Source organism: Urocitellus parryii, chromosome 5 (genome assembly GCF_045843805.1).
Source record: "Urocitellus parryii isolate mUroPar1 chromosome 5, mUroPar1.hap1, whole genome shotgun sequence".
Lineage (NCBI taxonomy): Eukaryota > Metazoa > Chordata > Mammalia > Rodentia > Sciuridae > Urocitellus > Urocitellus parryii.
In genome coordinates, this window is record NC_135535.1 from 120,371,767 (window position 1) to 120,397,055 (window position 25,289).

At 37.2% G+C, this 25,289-nt stretch overlaps 1 protein-coding gene across 1 annotated transcript in view; it reads left to right on the forward strand.

Annotated features, from left to right (window-relative positions):
* Positions 1-4,567: 4,567 nt before the first annotated feature.
* Positions 4,568-25,289, forward strand: part of Usp18 (ubiquitin specific peptidase 18) — a 28,493-nt gene continuing 7,771 nt past the window's right edge. Inside the window, exons 1-8 of the mRNA XM_026380149.2 lie at positions 4,568-4,685; positions 12,921-13,177; positions 14,146-14,242; positions 15,105-15,250; positions 20,375-20,454; positions 20,978-21,124; positions 21,534-21,623; positions 22,161-22,328. Coding sequence (XP_026235934.1) covers positions 13,132-13,177; positions 14,146-14,242; positions 15,105-15,250; positions 20,375-20,454; positions 20,978-21,124; positions 21,534-21,623; positions 22,161-22,328 — 774 coding nt within the window. The 5' untranslated portion in view covers positions 4,568-4,685; positions 12,921-13,131. The remainder of the gene's footprint in view (positions 4,686-12,920; positions 13,178-14,145; positions 14,243-15,104; positions 15,251-20,374; positions 20,455-20,977; positions 21,125-21,533; positions 21,624-22,160; positions 22,329-25,289) is intronic.

The following is a 25,289-nucleotide window of genomic DNA, read 5'->3' on the forward strand; positions in this document are numbered from 1 at the left end:
TTGTGTCTATATACAACTAAAAAAAATGAAATGAATAACCACAATGATATCATATATCATCTTCCAGAATGACTAAAATAAGTAATAACCATATCACCAAATGCTGGGAAGGAAGTGGGCAACTGGGTCACGTATACTTTGCTGGGGAATGAAAAGTGGTATAGTCATACTGGAAAATAATTTGGCACTTAAAAAATTAAATATACAACTATATAACCCCCAGCAACTGCAGGTAGTCATCTATCCCAGAATGAAAGAAAAAATTTTCAGTAGAAAAATGACAAAAATTTTAAGAGTGGTTTTATTTATAATGGACAAAACTCAGAAATAATTCAAACCTTCTTCAACAGAAGAATGTTAATAAACAATGGTACATTCATCCTATTGAATACTACTCAATAATAAAAAGGAATAAACTGTTGATAAATCTTGATAAATTTCCAGAGGATTTATGCTAAGTGAAAAAAAGCTAATTCTCAAAGATTACATACTTCGAGACTTCATTTAGATAATATGTTTGAAATGACAAAATTAAGAAATGGAGATCAGAAGAGTGGTTGTTGGGGGTTAAAGAGAGAAGAAGGAAGGACATAGGTATGGCTGTGAAGGGCACCATGAAGGATTTTCTTCTTGAAAGGAATGTTTTATATTTTGACTGTGATAATGTCAATATCCTGATTTTGATATGTACTTTGATTTTTATAAGATGTTATTATTGGGAAAACAAGGCAAAGAATTAATTTTTATAGCTACATAAAAATCTACAATGATCTCAAAATAAAAATAAAAAATCTAAATGAATGAGATTATGGATTGGATCTTGTATTGGAAAAAAGAAGTTGCTGTAAAGAATAGTACTGGGAAAATTTGCAAAATTTAAATATTAACTGAATATTTTTGAAAATTGTATTGTACCAGCATCAGATTTCCTGAATTTGATGATAATTGCATCAGGGTTAATGAATAAAACAAAACCCCAAACAAAAGAAACTTTGATTCTAGGAGATATACATTGATTTATTTAGGGTTAAAGAATCTTGATTTCTGTAATTTACTCTCAAGTACTCTTGCAAAAAAAGAAAAAAGTACTATACAGATGTGTAGGTATATGTGTGTGAAGAAGAGAGAAAAACAAAAACCAATTGTGTCAAAATGTTAATAATGAGTGAAAGGTTTATGAAGTCATTGTAATATTTTTCATAGTTTTCCCTATGTGCAAAGTTGACTTTTCAAAATAAAGAACTGTAAAATAAATTTAAAATGTCCTCCATTAAGGCAACAAAGTAACAGAAGAAAGAATTACTAGAGAAGGTGACAATGCTGTCATAGTCTGTTTTAGTTGGCCCCTGAAATCTATGCCAGGAAAGTGAAACTTAGAGTTTAGTTTGACTGCTTTAACTTAGCACAATCCTCTATTTCTTTTAGGAATGTATTTACTGAAGTGAATACTGTGAAGGAGAATCAATTTACATCCCTTAAAAAACAAACCTGTTATTTATTCTTGGAAGCATGCAAAATATGGTAAAATATAAAAACAAACAAAACAAAACAAAAATGAGCTGGGTATGCGGCTCAGTGGTAGTGCACTTGCCTAGCACATGTGAGGCACTGGGTTTAACACTCAGCACCACATAATAAATAAAATAAATCTATTGTGTCCATCTATAATAAAAAAATAAAACAAAACCAAAAACAACATCAACAAAAAAGCCTCCCAAAACTTGACAAAATGCAGAGAGGAAAATAGGAAAAAGAGGTTTATAGAGAGAATGAGCACATAAGTCACACGAAGCCATTTGTATTTGTAGAGAAATGAGTTTTATAGAAAAGTATCAAAACTTTATTAGTTACTGATTCTTTTTTATTAAAAAAAGTCAATTGCTCTTGCCCCATGCAACAAACCTGGCCATTTTCACTAGTATTCTTCCCCTCAGGCAAATAGTTTTTTTCTAAAGTAGCTTTTCACTGTGAGGGAGAACTAGATTATTCCATGATGTCAGCCAGTATCTTCTTTTCTGACCAAGACTTTAGGCAGAATTTTCAAGTTGAACTGGTTATGTGTGGTCTTTAATCTCTGAATTCAAATTTAAAAAAATAGGAAGTAAGAAATTTAGCTGATAGTAATTTCAATGTCCCTGGAAATATCCCAAATAGGCAGAAATACAATGCAAACTCCAGTAAATGCATCTCAGGGTCCAAGCTTTCTTTTGAGACAAGTATTATATCAGTTTCCATTTAATCTCTTTCCTGCCTGGTATTGAGAAATTTTTTTAACCAGTGCTTCCAAAAAATACAATCATGTGGTTTTCAGAAAAAATTCAAAACAAGACACACACAAAACCCCCTAACACCCCATAATATTTTTCATATTAAACAACTTTTTTTGGGGGGAGGGTACGGGTGATTGAACTAGGGGCACTTAATTACTGAGCCACACCCCAGCCCTTTTTGTATTTGATTTAGAGATAGGGTCTTGCTGAGTTGCTTAGGGCCTCGCTAGGTTGCTGAGGCTGGCTTTGAACTCACAATGATTCTGTCTCAGCCTCCCGAGCTGCTGGGATCACAGGCATGTACCACCATGCCTGGCAAAAATATTTGAAATAGTATTAAGCTTACAGAAAAGATGCAAATATAGTACAAATAACTTTTTTTCTTAAATCACTTGAGGGTAAGATTTTCATGTGATGTTTCATTCCCCGCTGTACCTTAGTGGGAAATTACTACTTCCTAATTCTCAGACCCCATTCAGTTTTCACTAGTTGTCCCAATATTGTCCTTTATAGCAAAAGGATCCAGTTCAGAATCTCCTGTTACTTATAATGATTTATTTGATCTGCTAGTCTAGAACAGTTCTTCAAACTTTTCTTTGATTTTTATTTCCTTGACACTTTTGAACCTAATGGGCTGGCTGTTTTGCAGAATATCTATCAATTTTGAACACTCAAGAGTTTCCTTATGAATGGGTTCAGGTTAGCATCTGTGACAGTAACATCACAGAAGAGATGCTGTGTTCCTTTAATTTCATCCTATTAGATGGCATACAATTGCAATTGTCCCATCACTGTTGCTGGCCACTGCTGGCCACTGCTGCTGGGAAGGTACTTCTTTCCCCGGTATAATTAGTATTTACATCAATTATAGCATTTGTAATTGTGATGTAATATTACATATGCAATATTATTAGTAATTCATAATATGCATTTTGTGGGAAGTATCAAACCATGAGAGTATCCTATTCCTTATCAAACTTTCAGTTTATTCAATCATTAACTTTGATATGGATTATGGTTTCCTATATTATTTAATGGGTCACAATATTATCACCATCATTTTAATTTGATGCTCAAGTTATTTTAGAGTTGACCAGTGGGAATATCTTCAGGATGGTTTCTGTGCTTTTTGACACATCCCCAACATCCTTTGCACATTTCCTTACCTTCTGTCAGAAAAAGATGTCATAGGCTTATTTTGTGCTTTCTCTGTCCTAACCTTGGAAACAGCCATTTGTCTAAGCAACTCTGGTTCCTTTATTAGAGAATGGTAATTAGGAGTCAAATTCTGGGTGCTAGATGTACTTCTGGGGTGTCAGTAATCCTGGGCACTCTCAGTGGACCAACTTTTTTTTTTTTTTTTAATTTTATTTTTCCTGATTTTTATTCAATTTTCTCCATTGCTAATTAGTTCATTAAACATCAGTGGACCAACTTAAGTAATATATGCATGCATACACACTTTTAGCTCTTTATTTCCTTATCATTTGTGTATAAAATCATGGATCCAAACTGACAACTCAGTTCCAGGTTAATGCTAAAGTTTTCACTTTTACATTCTTTATTTGCCACATTCTTTTCTGACAATTTCAAATCTGGAGCTTGTTATACTTAATACATGTTTACTTATTAGATCACCCCCCTGTATATAACCAATCTCTCATCTCTACCAGTATCCTCCCTACACGGACTATACTTTTGATCTTGCCACCCACCACATAGAAACTACTCTCAAATTACCTGGGCTCTGATGCCCAGGCTGCACCTGCTGCACCTGTTCCATGTGGGGACTGACACCCATGGTTCTGACACCCATGCTGCTGGCTCCGAAGAGCTATACAACAATAGGGTATCGATTTTCATCGAATCTACAAGCCATCAATGTCAAAACACTCAATTTAATAAATTATAGCATACCAGAAAGGGGGAAAAACCCTGATATTATACATATACTGTAAGATGCCAAATGGTTGTGATTTGTTCTCTACTGCAGAGATTTTGAAATGTCAAAAAGCAGCGTGTATTCGTGGACTCAAGGACAAATGGCAGAGATGGAGAAATACGCTACACTGCCGCGTCGCTTGTAACAGTACTCCTGGAATCTCTGGACCACGTTGCTAAATTTCCCTATAGCCCGGATCCGCCCCCGTCCGCACCCAGCAACTCGCTGAGTTTCACTTTCAGTTTAGTGGGAAACGAAAGCCTAGGGGCTGGGCGGAGCGGGGCGGAGCGGGGAGGAGGGGCGGCTGCAAGGAAAGGGGGCGCTCAGCCAAGCGCGGGCCAGATGGCAGGCAGAGGCAGCGCGCAGCGCGGGTTGCCACGGGGAGCTCTGCTTACCCTGCTGAGTTGGTGAGGAGGTCATCGAGACCGGGCGGGAATTCAGCAGTGGAAGCTCGACGCTGCTAGGCACTTGAGGCAAGTTTGAGGCTAATATTGGAAGTTTTCTTTCTAGGAAAGATATCCAACGGAACTCTGCTTATAGTCTCCAAATAATTAAGAAATTTATTTGGGCTCTGCAAGTGATAATAATGCATGTTTTCATTGAGTGAATATATGGGGTCAATAATTTCCCCCCCAAACTAATATATTTATTTGAACTTTTAGCATGTCTTTGTGTTTAATTAAAAAAAGAAATGACAAAAGTTTTGCAAAAAAAATATGCAAGTAACGCAGACAAATGTGTAAAGTAGAAACCAGGTTCACTAATATTGAACATTTTGTGTTTATCAGTCTTTAAAATTCTTTTCTAAGTTAAACAGTATATCATGGACATCTTTTCATGTCAAGACATATAGATATGTCAATGGCATACATTTTTTATAGGTACTGTATGGGAAGTACGTTATTTAAACAACGCATGGACATTTAGGTTGTTTCCAGTTTTTACTGGTTTAGATGAGCCAGCACTGAATATAATTTTATGTGCACATTCTTGCAAATATATGAATATATTTGTGAGAAATTCCTAGAAGTAGAATTGCTGGGTCAGTGGATATATATGATTAATTTTGTCAAACTGTACAAATCAGAGTCTTTTAGTCTTAATCACTCTCCTCCCATTTTCATTTTCTTTTTTTTTTAAAGAGAGAGGTGAGAGAGAGAATTTTTTAATATTTATTTTTTAATTTTTGGCGGACACAACATCTTTGTTGGTGTGTGGTGCTGAGGATCGAACCTGGGCCGCATGCATGCCAGGCAAGCGCGCTACCGCTTGAGCCACATCGCTAGCCCATCTCCTCCCATTTTCCTGGAGGAAAGCTAAATTTAGACCTTTAAACATAAAACTCCATTCCAAATATCCCTGAAAATCTGAATCCAAAGTGTTGGGAAATTAAAGCACAGGCTTTATTTTCATACTTAACAACCTAGTTATACTTTGAAATCTTTCCAAAAAACAAAGCAAATATTTTAAAATATTTCATGTGATGTTTTCTTTTGGGTGTTATACCGTGCAAAGCGAAGTGGAGAGTTTAATGTAGACATCCAGGTTATCCTATGAGTTCACAGGAACAAAATAGAGAAGAAAGAACACAGTTATACAGCTCCATCTTGATTTATGATGCATTTAGCAAAGAACAAAAAAAAAAAAAAAGAGGGGGCTTCTTTTGTTTTTCCTTTTTAAATCATTGAAATTGTGCTGTGAATTTGACACTTTTATGCAGTGTTGGCTCACAAAGGGGAAAATGTTTAACATGAAGAGAACCAAAAAGAAGGTAAGTCCTAATCATTTCATGTGGACTCATTCTTTGGGGGAGAATAGCTCCAGTGTTCCCAATTACTTTGGATTTTATCTGGAATGCTCTAATTTGTGTCCAGCATATTGCCATTACCCATGAAATGAAAACAGGTGAACAAATCATTAAGAATGGGTTCTAGGGCTGGGGATGTGGCTCAAGTGGTAGCGCGCTCGCCTGGAATGCGTTCGGCCCGGGTTCGATCCTCAGCACCACATACAAAGATGTTGTGTCCGCCGAAAACTGAAATAAATAAATAAATTAAAAAAAAAAAAAAAAAGAATGGGTTCTAAACTGGTTGGGGTGGCATCTGCCTATTGTCCCAGTTTTGGAGGCTAAGGCAGGGAAATTGCTTGCGTCTAGGAGTTTGGGACCAGCCTGGGCAGCACATAGTGAGAATCTGTTTAAAAAAAAAAAAAAAAAAGTCTCAATATGTTGTCATTGGATTTGAAAGACAGGGAAGTTGCTTATATATTGTCGCCAACATATTAATTTTGTTCCTCTTATAGCATTTAAAGTTGGAGGCAGTTTTGTACAATTTCCCACAACCGGGCTGGGGATGTGGCTGGAGCGGGCTGGCCTGGCATGCGTGCGGCCCGGGTTCGATCCTCAGCACCACATACCAACAAAGATGTTGTGTCCGCCGAGAACTAAAAAATAAATATTAAAAATTCTCTCTCTCTCTCTCTCTCTCTCTCTCCTCTCTCACTCTCTCTTAAAAAAAAATAAAATAAAATAAAGGCGTTGTGTTGTATCCATCTACACCTAAAAAATAAATACTTAAAAAAAAAAACAGTTTCCCACAACTTCTCATTGGTTTAATAGTGCATGAAATTAGAGATCCAGGCAAAACCAGGTTCTTCCTACCATGTCTTTGGCGCTTTTGCTATATCTCTGTTCTCTGGCTACTATGGTGGTGGGTCTATACATATATAATATATATTATATATGTATACATACAGTGTATATTCTATATAATAAGAGTTATTTCCATCACTCTTATTCAGGAAGGGTAGAGCTAAATTGGTTTAGTACTTTGGAGCTCCCCCCACCTTTTTTTTTTTTTTTTGTAAGGGGTTAAGTTTGGAGATTCATCTTCCTTGAAATATATTCATTCTCTTTTCTCTGCCAACTTTGCCTTTCCCCATTTTCCTCAGATCTTTAAGTTTCACTTTCTTACCTTTTGTTGCCCTACCTACCCTGTGATCAATCTTTTTTTTTTTTTTAAAGGGAGAGTGAGAGAGGAGAGAGAGAGAGAGAGAGAGAGAGAGAGAGAGAGAGAGAGAGAGAGAGAGAGAGAGAGAATTTTTAATATTTATTTTTTAGTTCTCGGCAGACACAACATCTTTGTTGGTATGTGGTGCTGAGGATCGAACCTGGGCCGCACGCATGCCAGGCCAGCGCGCTGCCGCTCCAGCCACATCCCCAGCCCCCCTGTGATCAATCTTAAAATGTTGCTGCAGTTTTGTGTTTCCCCTTTGGGACCTGACCTGTCTGCCTGTCCAAATGCTATATTCCATTGCAGGACCTTTTCTAGTCAGTTTTATTAGATGTCTGTCAATGATGATCTCAAGTATTTATTTTTAGTTGATGAAATTGTCTGCTGTCACCATTTCTTTTTCAGCTTGACTCCGCTACAAGCTACTTGGTCTACAAGCTTCATAAGGGACAACTCTTTATAACTATCTTTTAAAATAGTTAGCAAGGGGCTGGGGATGTGGCTCAAGCGGTAGCGCGCTCGCCTGGTATGCGTGCGACCCGGGTTCGATCCTCAGCACCACATACCAACAAAGATGTTGTGTCTGCCGAGAACTAAAAAATAAATATTAAAAATTCTTTCTCTCTCTTTCTCTCCTCTCTCACTCTCTCTTTAAAAAAATAAAATAAAATAAAATAGTTAGCAAGGTGTGGTGGTGCATGCCTGTACTCTTAAGTGATTCTCAAGGCTGAGGCAATAGGATAACAAATTTGAGTCCAGCCTCTGATTCTTAGTAAAACCCGATCTTTTTTTCTTTTTTGGTACTGGGGATTTAACCTAGGGGTGCTTTACCACTGAGCCACATCCCCAATCATTTTTTTAAAAAATAATTTTTAGATAGGGTCTTGCTATGTTGCTGAGGCTGGCCTTGAACTTGTGATCCTCCTCCTGCCTCAGTGTCCCAAGTCATAGGGATTACAGATATGCACCACCTCTTCTGGATCCTTTTCATTTTTTTTTTAATTTTAAGATAAGGTCTTATAAACCAGACATGGTGGCAAACTCCTGTAATCCCAGCAACTTGGGAGGCTGAGCCAGGAGGATCCTAAATTTGAGCAATTTAGCAAGGCCCTAAGCAACTTAGTAAGACCCTGTTTCAAAATTAAAAATAAAAAGAACTAAGGATGTGGTTCTCAGTGATTAAGAGTTCTTGGATTCAATCTCCAGTACAAATTATTAAAAAAAAAAAAAAAAAAAAGAAGGAAAGAAAGAAAGGGAGGAAGGGTGGGAGGGGCTGGGGATTGGGGATGTAGCTTAGTGGTAGAGTTCTACTGGTTCAATTCCCAGTACTGCAAAAAAAAAAAAAAAAAAAAAATTTGACATATTCTTTGTACATACTTATGGAATACAGTGTGGCATTTCAATACTTGTATGTAATGTGTAATGATCAGATCAGGGTAATTGGAATATCTACCACCTCAAACATTATTTCATTATACTGGTAACATTCAAGCTAGCTATTTTGAAATGTACAATCAATTTATTTCCGCCATAGTTACCCTACTGTGCTATTCCTTCTGTTTAACTGAATGCTTAACTATCTCCTCTCCATTCTCCTTCCTCCTATTCTCTTCCCGGCTTCTTGTAACCACTATTCTGCTTTGAACTTCTATGAGATCAACTGTTTTAGTTTTCACTTCAAGTGAAAGACATGCAGTATTTGTCTTTCTGTGCCTGACAATAAGTCACCTGACAGAATATTCTCTAGGTTCATCCATTTGTCACAAATAGTAGGAATTCATTTTATCATTGAATAATGTTTTGTTGTGTGTGTGTACCATATTTTCTTTATCCATTCATTTGTTGATGGACACTTAGGCTGTAAATCTTTGCTGTTGTGAATAATGCTGCCCTCAACAGTGACATACAGATGTCTCTTCCATATTCTAATTTCCTTTGGAAATATGCACAATAGTAGAATGACTGGATCATCTAGTAGATCTATTTTTAGTTTTGATGATCCTCCTTCTTTAGTTTGGATCTTGAATGTTTCCCGAAGGCCCACCTTAAAGGCTTAAAAGGCTTGATCTTTAGGGTAGTGCTGTTAGGAAATGGTGGACCCTTTAAAGGTGGGGCCTATTAAGAACTCTTTTCTGGGGAGTGTGCCCTTGAAGGGGATTGTGGACCAGTTAAGTCTGATTCATTCTACTGTCTTTTTTCTATTCCCATCCTTCCTTCTTTTCCTTTCACTTCTGAACTTCTATTCCTCCCTCCCCCCATTATTGTGTGTTAGCATCCGAATATCAGAACATTTAGCCTTCGGTTTGGGGGGATTGGTTTATTTTACTTAGCACAGTAGTCTCCAGTTCTATCTGGCAAAAGTTATAAAGTCATTTTTTTAAAATGTACCCACTGCCACTTTCAATATGTGCCCTGGTAATGGGTAGTAATGACCAATCTATCCATACAACTTATGATTTTCAGATTATATCTTTTATTATTTGTCCTTTAACGTGTGCTAGTCTTAATTTATTTGGTGCATTGCTTGGCATCTTTCAATTCATTTCTACCTGGATATTCCTCATATATCTCACTAGGAAGCAGTTTCTCCATCCTCAAACTTGGTTTGACTTCTGCTTTTCTGTGTTAGAAGACAGGACTTTGTGAAGTCCCTTCTGCCTTTTACTGAAAACTCCCATCTCAGCCAGTCAAAACTAAGGGTTGTTGGGGCAAATGCAGGAAGGAATTTGTAACTGAGATTTGTCATCCACTGTGTCAGTTCTGCATTGCCTGTTGGCGCTGTGCTGTGTGCTCTGTATACGAGAAAGATGATTTGATTCCCTTAGGCCTGTGTCAGACCATGTGTTTTCCTTAGACTATTAGCCTCAACTCCACATTCCAATTAATTACTTAATAATAAATACTTACGAAACTCCGTCAACACTCAGCTAAAATATTATAAGCAATGGCTCTCCACTGTCTTGTTCTCCTGCATTCCCCTCAGAGTAATTGACATGTGGTTTTCATTATCTATTTAAAAAGTTTAATAAATAAATGAATAAAAAAAATAAAAAGTTTTATCGTACATGCTTATATTGATGCATAAGCAATGTAATGTTCCATTGAGCTTGAGTTTAAATCTAAAGAATTCACATTATATATGTTATCTTCTGGGAATCGTTTTTTTCCAGTTAACATTATGTTTCTAAGATTCAGTATCTTGTGATGTACATTATGGTTATTCGTTGATGAATAAGTGAGTAATATCCTTGTATTCTGCTATACAAGCAGTGCTGCTATGAGTATTGGTATAGATGTCTCTGGGGACACATGTAAGAATTTCCCTTGCAGTCTGGGTGTGTTGTTCAGTGGCAGAGTATTGCTTATTATGTCAGGGCCCTTGGTTTGATCCCCACCAGTAGAATAAACTAAAACAAAACAAACAACCAAAACCCCAGAACACTTGGAATTTTGGGGTTGAGGTTGAGTGGATGTTTAACTTTAAAAGATAATGCCAATTTTTTTTTCCAAAGTGATTATACCATTTTATGCCCTTATCCTTGTAGTAGATAAAAATCCTATTTATCCAGGTCCCCGGGATCAGAATTTTTTTCTGTGCATATTTTTAATTGACACATAAGATTATACATATTTATAGATTACAATATTACATTTCAGTACATGTTTATAATGCATAATGATCAAATTCTATTAGAATTCCTAATTGTTACCAGTTGAATAGTGTAAATTGCTATCTCATTATGGTCCTGATTTGAGTTTGCATGTCTATTAGTTAAGCAGTTATTTTTTTTATAAAATTAAAATTCTGGAACACTTTTATAATTCTTCCATGTTAAGTTTGGATTTGTTTATGCAAAGCTGCTTATAGTCCTTTGCACACACTCACATCCTCTTTCCCCAAACTCTTGATTTTTTTTCCCAAACTCTGATCTTTTGTGTACAACCTGCTGTGCTTCAAGATATCCCTTGTTTCAAACTGTTCCCTCTCATCTTTAATAAACTCAGTTCCAGACTCACCTCTTTCATGAACTTGCCCTTGAAAATGTCAATAAACTTACATTCTATGTCATTTAGCCTCTGAGTCCTGACCAGCCTCTCACTCTCCATGGGCAATGACTATAAGCTAGTACATGCTGCCACATGTATTAAGAATCTTAAAGTCAGATATTAAAGAGAGATTAAAAAAAAAGAATTTAGGCCTTCGTTTTTTTTTTTTTTTTTTTTTTTGGTATTGAACCTCTTAACCACTGAGTCAGATCCCCAGCCCTTTTTATTTTTTTATCTTGAGATAGGGTCTTGCTAAATTACTGAGGCTGGCCTTGAACTTTCTTCAGTCCTCCTGCTTCAGCATTCTGAGTTGCTGGGATTAACAGGTGTGTACCACCATGCCTGGTAGAACCTTGTACATTTTAACCTGGTATTTATTTCTAAGAATCCCTCCCAAAGGTAGCAAAAAAGTTCTAGATAAATAAAAAACGATTTAGTGCCTAATGGCCAGGTGGGCTATAGGGCTGCAGATTTATTTACATAGGGAAAGGAGAATCATTGAGGAAATCTTGTATATGTGCCCTTGGGTGGAGAGCCAGGGGCCTAGAGAAGACAATATGGTTGTACTCTCCAGCTTAGACCTGTGGTTAGGACTAAGAATACTGGAGGAGAGAGAAGCTGAATACACATGTTAAAGCCCTTTCAGAAGGAATATGATTAAATCAAAAGGCACTAGACAGTGAGAAGAGCTGGGTGTGTTTCCCACTTTCACATCAAGCCCCCATGTGGAGATGTGAGGGTATGTTGACTGCTGTGTGGCAGTGACGTGGCTGCTACCTAGTGGAGATCTGAGGGAAGTGCGTAGTGTCTTGGTATCCATGGTTATGAATTTGTTGTAAAACACATGAGAGATCCCTCCTGGAATTGCATGCTGGGGAGAATTTACAGGTGTCAGGTCTGTGTTGTCAAGAGGAAGTCAAGAAGTAGAATAATTTAAGTACTGTAGTTTTTATGTCCTCATCCATAGCTATGATTTTGTCGTGTACCTGGACCTTTGGTTTGCATGGAGAAGTGCTCAGTTGTATTCTGTCAAGAACCGATGCTCCGCTGGGGAATGTGTGTCTGTGAACCACCACATCCACAGGTGGAGAGACAGCTATTCCTCACATTAGGATACAACTAATTAATTATTTGAATAGCTCTGTGCATAAAGTGCACAGGAGCATAGACAACATCCAGGCCTTCCTAAGGACCCAGCACAAGCTTCCCAGAAGACAGAACATTTTGTTGGAACTTGGATGTCTGTAGGAGTATCCCAGTAAGTTAGAGGTGTGGATAGCAAGGAATTTGCTGTGAGAAGCCTTTAAGCTGTGGAAGTGACACTCGGGGATGGGAGTGAGGTGCAAAGAGACACTGGGCTTCTCATCTGGTCCCCTTGGTGAATGTTAGTTACATCATTTATCAAAAAGAGAATCTGGAGGTGGGGAGAAGAGTTCAGGGTTAGGGTACGACAGTCTACTCTGGAGAAGAACAAATGGAAACGAGGGTCAGGTGTATCTAGCTTAGTTGTTATTTACAGCCCTTGAGCTTTATTAGTCAATATCCCCAATCAGTGATCTCTTCTTAAGACTTGGCTCTTTGAAATCAGAACTTATTGAATTAATGTGCTTTCCTCCTGTCTTATCCTTATTAGATTGTGTGTTTTCACAGAGGCTCTGCTGCACCTGGCCCATGTGAGCTCCTCCTGGAAGTTAAGTGGTGGAGTCCTGAACACCTGCCAGGCAGCCTTGGCCTGGGGATTTTGGAGTCATCATTAATGGACAAAGTGTTCGGGTTCCTGAGAGAAACTTGCTAGTTAATGCTGGCTGAGTCTCAGCAGTACCCGTGAAAATCCACCTCGAAGAAGGAAGAGAACAACAGCATGAAGAGGGAGAGAGAACATTTCAATGCCTGGGACAACCCTCATGGTCATTAGAACCTCCCATTTTTCTCTTTTTGACTTCATAGAAATGCTTCATTTACTTACTACACTCGGTTGCACTAGAGCTTTTTGGTTAATGGGTCCACATCACTTGTGTCTCAGTTTCTCTGTCTGTGGAATGGAGATAATAATAGTACTGAGCACAGAGAGTTGTTCCAGGGATTAAATGAGATAATCTGGGGAAACGGCTTTAAACCAATGCTTGCCACGGAGCATGCAGCATTAGTTTCTGTCTTCTCTGTTACCCTTTACAAGTCTGTGTAGAATCCAAATGCTCTTACTGATTTGGGAGCAGAAATCTGCGATGACATGTTTTGATATTTTTACTGCCCTGTCTCTTATGCACCAATGCCCATTCCCCAGGAATTCTGAGATTTAGTGGTACTGCTTCCCTTTTAAATTGCTCACCTGTGGGGTCTGGTGAGTCTGTGGTGGGAAAAGAAAGGTGGGTTGCTAGTGGAACAGAGAATTGTTTTATCCTTGGGTTTTTTCATGGTTTGAAAGTTTTTTCTGGATTTTAGTCTCCTGGGGTAAATTTAGGGTAGGGGATCTTCCCCAAAGTTCGACAGCCATTCTGACACAGCTGTAGAGACCAGTTTGGGAGGAACCCATGGCACCCCAGTTATGCTTTCAGAAATTTTTTTCCCTTTGCTCTTCCAGCAATTGTTTGTGCAGAACTGCTTGTATCATTCATTTGTCAATGCATGATACACTTTTTGGGTGACATCTCCTTTCTGGTGGACTGTTGAAACTTGACTTGTTATTTAATTTCTCAAAGGTTCATGCATATCTCCTCTCAAATTTGTTTACAAGTTCCCTAGTGAATTCTTTGTACATTTGAGATATTTCACAGGGTTTCATGTCCTCAATAGATGCTAGAAAAACATTTGATTTTTGTTAAATCCTTTAACTATGCTTTACTCTCAGTATTTTTTTTTTCTTTTCCTTTTATAGGCCTGGTTGGTTTACACAACATCGGACAGACCTGTTGTCTTAACTCCCTAATTCAGGTATTCATAATGAATGCGGACTTCACCAAGATATTGAAAAGGTAAGACTATTATTCAGGTTAATTGATATGTATAGTATTTTATATTTTTTATTCGGTTATAGTGACTTGGACTTTAGAAGTCTTCTTTCAAAAGTTGTCAAAGAAAAGATATTTTTTTTTTGCTTTTCTGCATTAGAATTGCTTAAGAAGTTTTAAAAATACATAAATACCGTATCCCACCTCCATTTACTTGATTTCAGTTGGTCTGGGTTGGGGCCTAGACATTGGTACTTTTTAAATGACTCCTTCTGTACGTGATTTTTAAATTCGGCCAGGATTGGTAGTCATTGAATTAGACCAATGTCAGAGAAACTGTCAGTGGAGCCAAGTGTGTGCATAGTTAGCATACTCATTCTTTTTGCCCCGTGCACTCTTCTTTTTTTTTCTTCATTGACAGGAAAATTGAGAGATGCCTATAATTTAAGGAATCAATGCCTAAATACATGCCATCCCTTCATGTTGCACTTTCTACCCAGGACTTAACTTAGCATTTGCCTTTTCTGTTTGAAGTGCTTCAGACTGGACATTTCACTGCTTGCCTCTTATGTGAACCCAGAATCTGGTGCATCTGCCCTTTATTCTAGCATGATTATTGGTCGGGGTGGAGTTGCTGAGGCAGCAGTTGTGTTGGTCCCCTTCTCAAGGGTATTCTGTTTAGCCAATTCACTAACATGGTGGTTCTTTACCTTGGTTACCCATTTAAATCATCTAGGTCCCACCCCCAGAATTCTGATTTAGTTTATATGGGGAGTGGACTGAATGGACATGGAGATTTTTTAAAAGTTTCCTAAGTAATTCCAGTAGGTACCTCACATGGACGACTGTGGGTGAAAGGAGGTTCCTGGCTGTTCTTATTCAACAGGATAAAAGTGCCAAGGGAAGCAGGAGAACAGAGAAGAAGTGTTCCCTTCCAGCTTCTTTTGCTGCTGGAGAAGATGCAAGACAGTAGGCAGAAAGCAGTGCGACCCATGGAGTTTGCCTACTGCCTCCAGAAGTACAATGTGCCACGTAAGACAGTCCTTTCAGTTCTGGCTGCTGCCTACTGATCTAAAGAGGCTGGGAGCCTGGGAGGCTCCCAGAGAGTGAGGAAAAGGGCAGTGAACGAATCAGGGCTCCGTATTTGGTGCACATCTGTGGTTGTGGCAGTTTGTGAACCTGAGATAGGAGGATCCCAAGTTCCAGCTGGCCTGGCAACTTAGTGAAACCCTGTTTCAAAATGAAAAATTGGGGATATAACTCAGTGGTACAACACCCCTGGGGTTCAATCCCTAGAAACACACACACATACACACACACACACACACACACACACACATACACACCACACAATCATCAAGAAGGAAGTGAGGTGACCCTAGGCCCCTTATTTTTTAAAATTTATTTTCTAGTTATAGGTAGACACAATATCTTTATTTTATTTTTATGTGATGCTGAGGATCGAACCCAGTGCTTCACGCATGCTAGGTGAGCATTCTACCTCTGAGCCCCAACCCCAGCCCCAACCCCTTATTTTTAAGGTATTGGTGTATATCTGAAAAATTTTTAAAACTTTTGTTTATTTTAATATATATTTTTTGTGATTATTACCAGTTTACTATTTTTTTCCAATGGTTTTCTTTTTACATTGGCATAACCATACGTTTATGGGATATATTGTGGTAATCTGATACATTTTTTATACGTGTGTAACAGTCAAATCAAGGTAGCATTTCCCTTTCCTTAAGCACTTTCCATTTCTTTGTGTTTCGAAGCTTTGAACTCCTCTCTCCTAATTGCTTATAAAGTACATAATAAATAGTTGTCAGTAGTCACTCTACTGTGCTCTAGAACATTAGAATTTACTGCTATTATCTAACTCTAATTTGGTACCTGCTATTCAACATCTTCCCATCCACCCTTCTCTCTACCCTTCCTAATTTCTAATGGCTATCCTGTGACTTTCTCCTTCTTTGAAATCAACTGTTTGTTTTCCACATATAAATGAGAATGTGTGGAATGTGTCTTTATGTGTTTGATTTATTTCACTTAACATAATGTCCTCCAATTCCATCCATATTTTTGCAAATGACAGGATTTCATTCTTTTTAATGGCTGATTGATATTCCACTGTGGATAGATACCCACATTTTTTCACTCATTCATCGATCCATTGGTGAACATTTAGTTTGTTATTATTTCTTGGATATTGTGAAGAGTGCTGCAATAAATGTGAGAGTCAGATGTCTCTTTACCCAACTGTGTGTATTTATGCCAGTACCATGCTCTTTTGGTTATTGCTTTATAGTATGTTTTTGAAGTCAGGTGTTGTAATGTTTCCCTTTTTGTTCTTTTGGCTCAGGTTTGCTTCAGCTCTTCAAGGTCTTTTGTGGTCCCCTATAGATTTTTTTCTAGTTCTGTGAAGAATGTCATTGGTATTTTGATATGAATTTCATGGAATCTGTAGATACTTTGTGTCCTCTTCAATTTCTTTCATCAGTGGTTCATAATATTCATTATAGTGTTAAGTCCATTTGCTCTATACTATAATTTAACTCTGTTGTTTCTTTGTTGGTTTTGTGTCTGGATGATTTGTTCACTGATGAAAGTGGAGTATTGAAGTTCCTAAGTATTATTTTATTAGAGTACATCTCTCCTTTCAGTCTAAGAATGTTTGTTTTATACAACTGTGTGCTACTGTGCTGGGTAAATATATATTCATAGTTGTTATAGCTTCTTGTTATCTCTTTATCATTCTGTAGTTATTTTCTTGTCTTTTTTATAATGTTTTCCTTATAGTCTATTTTTTTTTCTGATGTAAGCTAGCTACTTCTGCTTGGTTTTAGTTTCTGTTTGTATGTTATATATTTTCCTGTCCCTTAATTTTTAATCTGTGTGTATCTTTACTGGTTAAGTGATTTTCTCGTAAAGGTATATTTTTGAGCCTTACTTTTAAAAATTCATTCATCCAGTCCGTATCTTAATTAAGAGATTTAACCCATTTACATTCAAGGTTATTATTGATAAGTTGAGACCTATTTCTGTGACTTTGTTTTTTTTTATTGTTTTGTGTATTTCTTGCTCCTTTCTTGTCCATTCTTATTGATGGGTGGTTTTTCTATATTGGTAGGGTGTGATTCTCTTCTCTTTTTCTTTTGGTTCCTGCTTGACCATTGAGTTTTGTACTTTTGTGCAGTTTTGTGATGGTGGTCATCATTCTTTCTCTTCTGCCAGACTCCCTTAAGCGTTTCTTGTCAGCCTGGTGATGAATTCCCTTAGTTTTTGTCCTGGAGACTCTTTATTTCTTCTTCATTTCTGAAGGATATATCTGCTGGGGATAGTATGTAGATTGGCAATTTTTTTGTGAGTTCAAGATTTCTTTCCTGCTCAATGGAGGATCTTTTAGATCAAATCTATTGGGACTCTTTTAAGCTTCCTCGACCTGAATATCTGTAGCTGTCCCCAAGATTTAGAATGTTTTCATTGATTATTTCATTGAATAGATTTATTATGCCTTTTTCCTTCTCATCTTTTCTTTTGAGGGGTTACTAGGGATTGAACCCAGGGTGCTTAACCACTGAGTCACATCCCCAGCCCTTTAAAAATATTTTTTAGTTTTAAATGGACATAATATCATTATTTTTATTTTTATGTGGTGCTGAGGATCAAATCCAGTGCCTCATGCATGCTAGGCTAGCCCTTTGTATTTGTTTATTTTGAGACAGGATTTAGCTTAGGGTCTCACTAAGTTGCTGATGTTAGCCTCGAACTTGTGATCCTCCTGCCTCAGCCTCCCAAGTCACTGGGATTACAGGTGTGCTCCACCATGCCTGGCTCCTTCTCATCTCTCAATTAAAAAAATTTTTGTAGTTATAGATGGACAGCATGACTTTATTTTATTTGCTTTTTTTTTGTACGTGGTACTGAGGATTGAACCCAGTGTCTCACATGTGCCAGGTAAGCACTCTGACAATAAGCCATAGCCCAAGCCCTTCTTCTCATCTCTTGTAGCACCCACTGTATGAATATTTGCTTATTTAATTGTGTCATGTGGACCTTAATGGCTTTTTTAGTTCTTTAAAATTAGCTCTTTTTCATTTCATTTCTTTTTTTCCCCCAAAGACCTGTGTTCAAGCTTGGACATTGTTTCTTCTACCTGACTAGTTCTTCTGTTAAGGATCTCAAATATATATTGTTCAGTTTTTAGCACCACAATTTATTAATGTTTCTTTTTTATTATGTCTTTGCTAAATTTCTTATTTATGTCATGAATTCTCTTTGTATTTTCATTGACTTGTCTGTCTGTATTCTCTTGAATCTCAATAAGTTTCCTTAAAAGTCATTCTTTTGAATTCTTTGTCAGGTAATTTGATGACTTTCTTTTCTTCAGGGTTTGTTGCTAGAGAGTTATTAGGTTCCTTTGGAGATATTATATTACCTTGTTTTTTCACCTTTTCTTTTTCATATGTTGGAATTTATGCATCTAGTGGGTCAGTTTTCTCTATTAAAAAAAGTGAGTATTTGTGTTTCAGATTTAGAGGAAAAACTCAACTTCTCCCCTTAAGTATAATATCTTTGAGTTGTTGATAGACTTCTATTTTATTTATTAATTTATTTATATGTGGTGCTGAGAATGGAACCCAGTGCCTCACACATGCTAGGCAAGCGCTCTACCACTGTACTACAACCCCAGCCCTGAGTTTGCTTTCTCTTTTTTGCCAGAATTTTCATTGCTTTTACAGTGGAACAGATTTATGGAGGCCCTCACTTTATCATTTCAGATGTATTTTTTCCTTCTTTTAGCCTTTCATGGCTACAGGAAGGAAAGAATTTTTAGGGAATTTTTCTTTGAATTATGATTATTTGGATACCTGTTCTCCATTAGAATAGAGGTTTCTTGGTAACAGAAATTTTCTTTGGTATGTTTTTTTCATGGCAATTTTTATGGCATCTGTCTTGTCCTAGCCAATGTTAATTAAGTATGTTGTGGGACAGGCAAATGACTATTTCTTAGATGAATGGGAATTCTTTGTTCTGGGATGGCCAGATGATGGCAAATTGTCTTTAAATGGTAACATGATCCAATTTCCTTTACATCCAGTGTCAGCTCTGTGGTAGGACATAATTCTTCTGTACACTATTCCCTGGAAAGCACCAATTTAACCCTACTAATAGATTGTTTCTCTTTTGAGTTTGGAATTCACTGCATTGGAATCAGTCTATTCAACTTATATGTAATGTTCACTGATTGAGTGCCAGATACTATAGTGCCAGGTTTCTATGCATAAGGAAATAAGGCTGAAAGAGTCTTTGCCTCCATGAAACTCACAGTTTAGAGTCAAGATAGACCCAAACCCAAACCAAAACCAATACAAACTAAAAAATGTTAAGTACAAGTTGTAATAAGTATTATGAAGGAAAGAAAATGTTGTTTGGGTGTAAGATTTTAGCTAATTTACAATAACTACCTTTTCTTGCAATATCTTTGCATTTTTGCACTTTCTGTCCTTTTCAAAAAAAGCCCTCAGTGTGTTTTTCATCGTCTTTAACTTTCTAGTTTTCTTTCTAACAATACTATTAAATTTGGTTATATCTGCCTTACTTTTACTTATAAAACAGATATAGACTTCACTGCTTAATTCCTGCTTCCTCTTATCTATCATCATCTGACTGTAAGATGGTCCTTTCCCTCCTTGTCCTCCCAGGAACCTATGGGAAAACCTAGGTCAGATACAGGAATTGGGGATAGTGCTCAGTTTTTAGGGCACTGAATAAGAAAACACATCAAGGGACAGAGAAATGAAAGACCTTAGGAGTACAGTGAGAGCATTGGCTTTGGGTAGACACAGGAGAGAATTACTGGATCTATCTAGATGGGTCCCCTGGTGACAGTAGAGATGGACAGTGAAATTTGGGTCATGTAATGGTTGGACTATGGCTTAAGTCTTTAGAGGATCTGTCAAAAATCAATATATAAATTACTTCTCATTTTTTGAGCATCTAAAATGTAGTGCAAACTTAGCTGTTTTGGGAGTGGGAGAAGGCTAGGAAAAGATGAAGTGGTGAATGTTCATGGGCATCTTGGTAGCTAGGGCTCAAGGGCATGAGTAGTCTCCAGGGATCTCGCTAATTGTGATGTTACTTCTTTTTGGCCAGTGTTTGTCCAGCATGATGCTGCTCAGCTTTACCTCACAGTCTGGAACCTAATTAAGGACCAAATCACTGATATGGACTTGGTAAGATCCTGGAACAAGAGAACTCAGAGGTTTAGGATGCTACTCATATAACTCATTCAAAAATGTTTATGTAAGATGGAAAAAAAGAATTAATTCATATACAATGCTTATTATAGTTCCATAATATAATTACTCTTTTGCACCTTTATATGTAAGACAATGAACTTTAGTGGCTACCATTTCTGGAGCTTTTGTCTTCTTTTTTTTTTTTTTTTTTTTTAATTTTTATTTATTTATTTATTTTTTATTGTTGGTCATTCAAAACATTACATAGTTCCTCATACATCATATTTCACAGTTTGATTCAAATGAGTTATGAATAATATAGACAGCAGAATACATCAGACACTAGAAAGGCAATATGTCAATCAATGGAAGGGTAACTGATGTGATGCAGCAATCTGTATACGGGATAAAATTGGGAGTTCATAGCTTTTGTCTTCTTGATCCAACTTCTGGTAATAGGCCTGAGATGGTTTAGGGCTTTTTCCCTGACTTACCTCTTTCCTCCTTCCTCTTGCAGGTAGATAGGTTGCAGGCCTTGTACATGATACGGATGAAGGAGTCCTTGATTTGTCTAGACTGTGCCAAGGAGAGTAGCAGAAACAGTAGCATGCTCACTCTCCCTCTTTGTCTTTTTGATATGGACTCAAAGCCCCTGCAAACACTGGTGAGAAACTTTTCTTGGTGGATTTGAAAACCCCAATGTTGCCAATCCCTTGTTGCTTCTTTTATCCACCTTTGGCTTTGTATTTCATTTCTGTGGCTTTGTTCAAGTTCTCCTTTGACTGACAAAATCAATCAATCAATTAATTAAAATTAATTAATAAAAAACTTCTCTTCTACTTTCACTTTACTCAAAATGTTTCCTTAAATGTGCTCCTCCCATTTTATTTCTCCAAATAGTGGAATCTTTATTCTTTTTGAGATTCTACTTAATGTACTGCACTGGGCCAGACATTTAGGGGAGCTTGGAGAAAACTGGACATAAACCTTGCATCCCTACGATAGGGGTATAGGGGATTGTTCTCTAGATGGTAAATACCAACACTGCATTTTTCTTGTTCTGGATGAGACAGGAGGATGCCCTACGCTGTTTCTTCCAGCCCAGGGTGTTATCCAGCAAGTGCTTCTGTGAGGACTGTGGGAAGAGGACACATAGCAAACAGGTACTTATTAATTCAGCTCCTTCACTAGTCTGGGTTTGCCCCTAGTGGACTTCCTGATATCGTCTTTCCAGACCCCTAAGGGTACCTCAAGCTGGTTGAGGAGGCAATTTGGATTAGGCTAGTATCTGGTGTTTTAGGGCTTCTGATTTTCATAGCTGTGGATGTGGCTTCTCGCTCACTGAGAGAAACAGAGCCTTTTAAAGAATAGAGAAGATTCGAAAGAAGTGGTTAGGTTTTCCCCTATGAGATAGACTAGCTTTCTAGAGCAGACTCCATCATTACTCTAGTTTCAGAAGCCTCTGCAGAACCCTGGGGCTGCTGGTGCCTTCTGTGGAAGATGTGCAATGGTGTGGTCGTCAAGTGTCACATGACTCTTGGAGGAACCCAACAGATTCAGGGAAATGGAGCCCTTAACTCTATGTTAGATCATGCTGAATTCCTCTTTTGGAGAAGAACATTCTACTAGCTCTGATATTTTTCTGTCTTTCCATTTCAAGTGCTTTAGGACTTCACTCCACAGTGATTTTGCTTTTTCAGGACTTGAAGCTGACCCATTTGCCCCAGACCTTGACCATCCACCTCATGCGATTCTCCATCAAGAATTCACGGACAGAAAAGATCTGCCACTCACTGTATTTCCCCCAGAGCTTAGATTTCAATCAGGTTCTTTCAAATGAGCAAGTCCTCGGTGATGCCAAGGAACAGGTGAGATGTTCTTTCCCATTATACATCAATCTTATCAGGCACCACAGTCTTAAGATTCTGCCTTCCTAGACCCCTCAGCTGCTAGAAGTCGCCTGCTCAGAAGTTCTGTAGTCCACATCAGTGATGCAGTCTGTGTGGTAGAGTGATGTCAGGTTCCAGACTGTGATGGTGGAGTCAAGCAGCATCATGCTGGGCAAACACTGGCAAGGTGAATGGGAGTAGCTCAGTTAGTGAGGTCTGCTTCTTCTGTGTCATTCTTTTATCTGAGAAATCTTTTTTTTTTTAAAGAGAGAGAGAGAGAGAGAGAGAGAGAGAGAGAGAGAGATATTTTAAAAAATATTTATTTTTCAGTTTTCGGTGGACATACATCTTTATTTTATCTGGTGCTGAGGATCGAATCCAGTGCCCCGTGTTTGCCAGGCGAGCGCGTTACCACTTGAGCCACATCCCCATCCCCTATCTGAGAAATCTTGTCCTCTGCTGCCATGTTGGGATGTTCAAAGGGAGGAAAACCCAATCATAGCTTGGTGTGATTCATGGAAGCATTCATAGATTCAAGACACACTTATTTATTTATTTTTATTTAATTCATTCATTTTTTATTCTTTTGGCAAACATCAGATAATATGAGCAAAACTACATTGCTCACAATAGTTACATACATACTTTTTTTTGCTTTATACAAGCTGTAAACATATTTAAGTGGATAAAATTCTTGGCTAAAGACATATTCCAGAAGTGACATATAATTTTCCAAATTAGGACAAAAGAAGGCTTATGTAATTTCCATTAGACCATCATCATACAGCAAACCAAATTAATATATGCTGCTTTTTTCCCCCCTCTGTAGTGCTAAGGATTGAACCCAGAGCCCTGCACATGCTGAGCAAGCCCTCCACCACTGAGCCATATCCCAGTATCATATGCTGTTTTTAAACTAATATCTGCCATTTGGGGGTGGGGGTGGGGAAGAGCTTTTTTTTTAGTTATACAAATATTTATCTGTAGTTTTATAAAAAACAGCTAACCATACAAATCTTGTTCATAACTGTACTGACCCTTTAAATATTTTTAAAAAATTAAAAAGGTTAGCAGAAAATAAGATAAACTGGGGATGCAGCTCAATAGTAGAACACTTGCTTTAGCAACTCTAGGCCCTAGTACCTTAAAAAAAAGAAAGAAAGAAAGAAAGAAAGAAAACCATATAATTAAGAATATTTTAACTCTTCTTGTTTAAAAAAGAAAAACACCAATGAGTTATTTTTAGAATACTTTTGATGATGGTGGAATTTATAATAACTAGGTTTCATAAAATTTTATTATTTATTAATGCTGATATTTTAAAGTAACAGATTTACTTCAAAATACACCCAAAGCATTTAATATTCTTGGTTTCCTTCTTTTATAAATTTCAGATGCCCCAAAAAATTCAGATTAAAGGTAACAAAACAGGTAGCCTTCAGAATATATTGCTTGGAGGCAAAATGTACTTACTTGCTCTAATTGATCATAGTCCTGACCAGCTTCCTACAGTGTTAGCTGCTGGCCAGGTGTGACTGAAGCCTTTTTTTCTTTGATATTGTAGATTGAACCCAGGGGCACTTAACCACTGAGCCACATCCCCAGTCCTCTTTTTTTTTTTTTTTTAATTTTGAGACAGGGTCTCACTAAGTTGCTGTGGCTGGCCTTGAACATGCAATCCCCCTGCCTCTGCCTCCCAAGCTGCTGGGATTACAGGCATGTGCCACAAAGCCCAGTCTGAAGCCATTTTTAATATTATAAACACAATATTTCCTCATAAAATTATAATGAAGCAAAAATTCCAATGTTATAATAACATTATAAGTTCCCAGATACTTGTTTGATTTTCTCATACACTGTCGTTTACCTGGCACATGATAAACAATCAATAAATACTTTGTGAATGAAAAAAAATTCAAATGTTATAAACTTGATGCTAAATCTTACCCCCTATATCTTATATTTCTAACTTGGGAAAAACGGATCAAACCAAATAGATCTCATTTCATAATATTTCCTTACATAATAATTATCAGATACATTTGTATATGTGGGTATTATCTCTTAGAAAGAACACTATTGTGACTGATCTGAAATTTAAAATTAATAATTCACAGAGAAAACTACTGCAAACTTATTTTACTATGAAATTCTTGGTGCCCAAACAGTGGCTTTCAACTCAACCCTTGATACAACATAAGAATTCTCAAAATAATTGAGTTGAAGAAAGTGGCATTAATAACAAAATAGTGTCAAGGGCTTTTATCTAATCCTAGAGAATGAGCAGAAGGGGACAGATCTTGTAAGACAAACTGGAAAAGAGAAAGAACGTGAAGTAAATGTGGCCTTGGCACCTTTTGCACTGCAAAATCCTCAACTTACAGAAGGAAAAGAATGAGAGGCCACAAAATGTCAGTTAGTGGAAAAGGATGCAGGGAAAGCAAAACAGCTGAGTAGTGAACAGAAACCACACTAGAAAATATAAAAATAGGCAGTTAAGAAGAGAATCAAGAGATGACACTAACTCCAGTCTGAAGTTCAAGAACAGCAATGAGTAATAAATGAATTAGACAATGCTCTGTCATGTCTTGTTAAAGTTATACACAAATAAAAGGCAAATCTCTAATCTTTAGAGGTTTAAATTTGACAGTGAATATCTATTTACCTTTGACTTTGTCTCATTTCTTTAAACTTAATAACTGAATAAATATTTAGAAATTCTTAATTATTAAAGCAAGCTTCCTAGCTGCACTGACAGGCTACATAAAAACTTCACTCCACTAATCCCATCAACAGTAAGGTTACTGAAGTCAAGTTCATTTTATAAGCATTGATTAAATTTGCTATCACAATACTACTTTATTATAATGACAGAGAATGAGTCATTTCACTTCTAGAAAAATTACACTGAAATTTTCTTTGGAAAATTTTAGTAGTGGG